The 4678-nt window shown below is 37.6% G+C and overlaps 1 protein-coding gene across 4 annotated transcripts; it reads left to right on the forward strand.

Annotated features, from left to right (window-relative positions):
• The first annotated feature begins 1083 nt into the window (after positions 1-1083).
• Positions 1084-3871, forward strand: LOC126794377 (beta carbonic anhydrase 5, chloroplastic-like). 4 transcript variants are annotated; one of them, XM_050521081.1, is made up of 10 exons: positions 1084-1182; positions 1276-1388; positions 1487-1539; positions 2056-2169; positions 2244-2292; positions 2425-2538; positions 2626-2679; positions 3010-3092; positions 3181-3283; positions 3508-3870. In XM_050521081.1, exons 1-10 carry the CDS (start codon positions 1167-1169, stop codon positions 3709-3711), a joined length of 903 nt encoding a protein of 300 aa, XP_050377038.1. In that variant the 5' UTR covers positions 1084-1166; the 3' UTR covers positions 3712-3870. The 4 variants fall into 4 exon arrangements, with proteins under 4 accessions (XP_050377038.1, XP_050377039.1, XP_050377037.1 ...); XM_050521082.1 differs by having other exon boundaries at positions 2059-2169; positions 3178-3283; positions 3508-3869; XM_050521080.1 differs by having other exon boundaries at positions 3178-3283; positions 3508-3868.
• The last annotated feature ends 807 nt before the right edge of the window (positions 3872-4678 follow it).

Here is a 4678-nt window from a genome sequence, read left to right on the forward strand (position 1 = left end):
TCAATTGATTAAAAAAATCTTGCAATATTCTCTTTGTACCCAGAAGAGAGGATCGTGAGAGTTACAACCTGCAACCATGATTCCAAATCTTTAATTATAGTTAGGATATGAAGGACTTTCATGCTACCCATAAAGGAAAAATTGAATCTATCGAAGATCATAGCCTTTCCATAAACTGAGTATATGGGAGCCCATCTCTCCTCTTCTTCCCAGTAAAGGCTCCTCATAAACATTTCTCTCGCCCACACGAGAAAAACTCTGAGACTCCGGGAACAACATCGTTGTATCATATTAACTTCGGGATCAATTATATTGATGCAGAACATTGATGCAAGAGAAATTGATGCAGAAGATGAGGACGGTAATGAGCATGGATTTTTTTTTCGTCTGTGAAGTAGTTGGGTTGATTAGAATAGCCCCTGGCTAATTTGGGAATTGTGGTGAATTCACCATCGTCTTATTGGCTCATCTCTCTACTAGCTATGGAGCTCTCCCGATTTTTTTTCCTTTTAATTTTTGCACTAGACAATAAATAATAATGATAATGATATACAAATGGATGAAAATGCCCTTCAAATTTTGCTGGATGCCAGTCTTATTAACGGATATACCAATCTTGGGTCGGGGTAGAAATATGAGATATATATTTGAAGTTTTAAAAACTTGAGATACCAACAATTAGAATATGAAAAACGTTTAATCTATTTTCCAATGACCATCATTTCTTGCTCTTTAATTGGCAAATGGACCCATGACTGGTGAACGACCCATAACATCGGTACCGAAATGCTTCTTTTCTTCTATTACTGATCCGTGAATCATCACTCATCAGTCGGCGTATAAATTCATGGTCATCTTCTTGATCCGACTAGGAATCTCACGGGAAGTAGCAAAGTGAAAGATGATGTATTTAGGTCAAGTAGGGGTCCATCTAATTGCATGCTCCAAGTGACTTGGAATTCTGGATAACTACTGCTGATAATGATATGGTTGGCATTCACGCATTGGATAAGATCAATGCCTTTTTCCTTATTCTACTCACGTCTCATTGTACATCCAACCATATTTTCCTTTTTCTAAAAATAAGAAATGAAAATGATATCTTGAAGTATATATTAATGGTGCTAAAACTTATTGACCACCAAATGTGAAGGCGGGAAGAGAAAATGGTCTGGCCAATCCGTAAGTATTGATGTTCCGAACCAACCTGGAGCTCTTGGTGTTTCACTATGGTGCTGTGTTCGTTTCATGTTTGTTTTGTTTTCTTCATTTCAGGCCAAAAAGCGTCTTGTATTTTTGCTCCAACAATGGCAGCTGTCAGTACTCTAAGGCTTGGCTTGAGTAATACCCATCTGGGTGTTCATAGACACACCTCTGGTCCAAACCAGGTACTTCTCTCAAGCTTCCTGATCATCCCTTTTTATATGATAAAAGATTGTTTCTTTGTTTTGATCATTCAGCTTTTCTGTATCCATGTGAATCCTAGAGAAGTTTGGCACAAGCTGAGGAAACCCATATAGGATTTCTGCATGACATCAAGTAAGTATCATATACATTTCCCTGTATTTGCGAATTGGTTGGTCTGTTAATTTGTTATGGTTATGATCCTGATTTCCAGAGTAATAAATTTTGCCCAGTGTTGTTAGTTTATCAGTTCATACTATTTCACCAAGTTCCATCTTAAAGTTGGTTGCTTTAACTACTTTAATCTTACCAAGGTCACAAGGTTATTTAAATTGCCTGAAGGTGGATTCTTGAAACAACTCCCTCCCATTTGTATTTACTGTCTTTGGTTCTCAGATTTTTCATAGATGTAATATTACTTGATTAGACAATTGCAATCCGTGTATACATGGATCAAAGTAGAAAAAAGAGAGAACACTACATGCACAATTATTCTTCGTACAAACTTGCAAATCCATTTCTTCTGTACGGTATCGAGTTTGATTTGTGAGAATTGCAATTTTATCATAGGAGTGTCCAGTTCTTTATGGCATTAGCAATCATGGTGCAATCGTGTGTTAAAGGATATTAACTGTCCTTTTGTGTATGTAGAAGACATCCAGTTGTCGGAGTGGAGGCTTTGAGTGATGTGTCAAAAGCTAAGAATGGGCTAAACTTTGGTGAATTGAAGGATAGGTTTCTGAGCTTCAAGAAGCAGAAGTTTTTGTAAGTAGCGGTTAAAGAGTTCAAAACAAAACTTAATTACATATTTTTCCTCAAGGTCTTGTGCTTTTGTATAGGAAAGAGTCTGAGCATTTTCAAAATCTAGCTCAAGTTCAAGATCCTAAGGTATTATTAGTTCTGTGTACTAAATTATTTATCTTCTGTTGCATATATTGGTCAGGTGCCAATTTCCTTGTTCTGCCTTCCTCTTGTAAATGAAACAATTACGTAGCATAAAACTTACAAGTTCAAATACAGTTTATGGTGATTGCTTGTGCAGACTCTAGAGTATGCCCCTCTAACATTCTTGGCTTTCAACCTGGAGAGGCATTAATGATTAGAAACGTAGCAAATCTGGTTCCCCCTTTTGAGGTATATGCTCTTCTGTGTGTGCTATTCTTAGTACCTAAATATCTGCAAACGCCAAATGTTTTTTATCAGCCTTTTTTTTCTTTTTAGAATGGAGCTTCAGAGACTAATGCAGCCCTCGAGTTTGCAGTAAATACTCTCGAAGTAGGTCATCTTATTCTTATATCTCTCCCTCCCATCCTTTTATATGTCACGTAAAGCTTAGATCTGTGGTTCATCAAAGATATATGAGTTATTGTCCAGATCAAGGCACTGAATTTATAGGCTCTTGAATTTATCCACATCCAATCTGCCTAGTCTGGTTTTCAGATGTACTGAGATGGAGTTACTTTCTTGTAATAGTATAGTTTTGTGTTAATAGAACGTTTTCTAGTAAATAAGATCTTGGAAACTTGCATTCTACTTCAGTATCTTCTCTTGCTGTCCTGACCTTTCTATTATTTTGAAAACTGAACTGTTTGTGGCTGACTTTAGGTTGAAAATATATTCGTCATTGGCCACAGTAGTTGTGCAGGAATTGAGACCCTGATGACAATGCAAGATGATGGTGATTCGAGGTCTGATAAATGTTTAATTTTATTATCCTTGTACATGTTAGCCAGGTGATCAATCGTCTCAAACTTTCTTTCATTTTTTTTTCAGTAGCTTTACTCATAGATGGGTTGTGAATGCTAAAGTCGCCAAATTAAGAACAAAAGCTGCTACGCTACACCTTAGCTTTGATCAGCAATGCAGATACTGCGAGAAGGTACTACTGTCCACCTTTTCATGAAACCAATCTTTCTTGCTCAAGAAACTTTGTTCTTAGCTTATCTGTGGTAACATTATGTTAGCTTGCACCTCCAATCCTTAAATTATATTGATACTTGGGGTATAAATCTCCGATTCAATGTTGAATGAACTTTTTCATTTTGTTATTGGAAGAGTAATCATATCTAAAGCTCTTTGTGATATGCATTCTTTCTACTGCAGGAATCGATCAATCATTCATTATTGAATTTGCTTGCATATCCATGGATAGCAGACAAAGTAAGGAAGAAGTTGCTCTCTATTCATGGGGGATACTATGATTTCTTGAATTGTGCATTTGATAAATGGACACTTGATGTAAATGATAGCAACAGTTCCCTGGGGGAAAAACACTACTCGGTTAAAGACCGAGAACTTTGGTTGTGATCCATTTCTTGCTCTTTTTCTATTGGATCATCTGTGTAAATCATCAATGTATAATGTAAGTTAGTGTTACAAGTCGCAATATACAGATAATTTCTTAATCCTGTAAACATATAATGCTCAAATTGCAGCATATGTGAGAAAGGCCGAATAAAGTAGGGCAAAGGAAGAAGTTTAGGCCTTTTATGAGTCTACAACCAGATGAACCAGAAATGAGATGGTCAATAACACTAGCAAAGTACAGCTTTTGGTTTAAACCTTATGCTGTGGTTTACACTAGAGATCTAAAATAGTACCCAAATTGTTGACAAGCTTAAGCACACAATATGATGTCAAGACGCTTCATCGTCTTGATATCAAAGACCTTGGCCCTCTCCATTACTTCCTTGGTTTGCAGGTGACAAGTGATTCCGGAGGTCTTATTAATCAATTCAAGTATGCTCATGATCTCCTTGTCAAGCATGATATGCTACATTCTAAACCCGCTAACACCCATATGTTGGCAAAATCAATCCTCACTGCCACTGATGGAGATTTACTTCCAAATCCTACTGTCTTTCGTGAGATGGTCAAATCCTTGCAGTACCTCACCATCACTCGCCCTGACATTGCCTTTGCAGTCAACTCCTTGTCTTAGTACATGAGTCAGCTTAGAGCTCCTCATCTTATAGCAGTGAAACGTGATCTGCGTTATATAAAGGGCACTCTTGATCAAGGTCTGCATTTCAGTCCACAAACTCAGTCGGTTAAGCTCACAACCTATTCTAATGCCGATTGGGTAGGTTGTCAGGATTCTCGCCGTTCTACCTCCGGTTATCTGATTTTCTTGGGCTTTAATCTCATTTCTTAGTGTTCCAAGAAGCAGCCAACTATTACCCGCTCGGCCACTCTAGTGCCGAATTAGAATACCGGTCCCTTGCTCATGCTAGTGCTGAAACCACATGGTTAGGCACTTAGGCTATCTATTGTA

This window comes from Argentina anserina, chromosome 5, assembly GCF_933775445.1.
Source record: "Argentina anserina chromosome 5, drPotAnse1.1, whole genome shotgun sequence".
Taxonomy (NCBI): Eukaryota; Viridiplantae; Streptophyta; class Magnoliopsida; order Rosales; family Rosaceae; genus Argentina; species Argentina anserina.

Bases quoted from the DNA above. Each gene is read 5' to 3' on its own strand.
- LOC126794377 (XM_050521080.1), top strand. The intron at 2,539-2,625 runs GTATATGCTCTT...TTTTCTTTTTAG, and splicing joins ATCTGGTTCCCCCTTTTGAG to AATGGAGCTTCAGAGACTAA. The intron at 3,284-3,507 runs GTACTACTGTCC...TTTCTACTGCAG, and splicing joins AATGCAGATACTGCGAGAAG to GAATCGATCAATCATTCATT.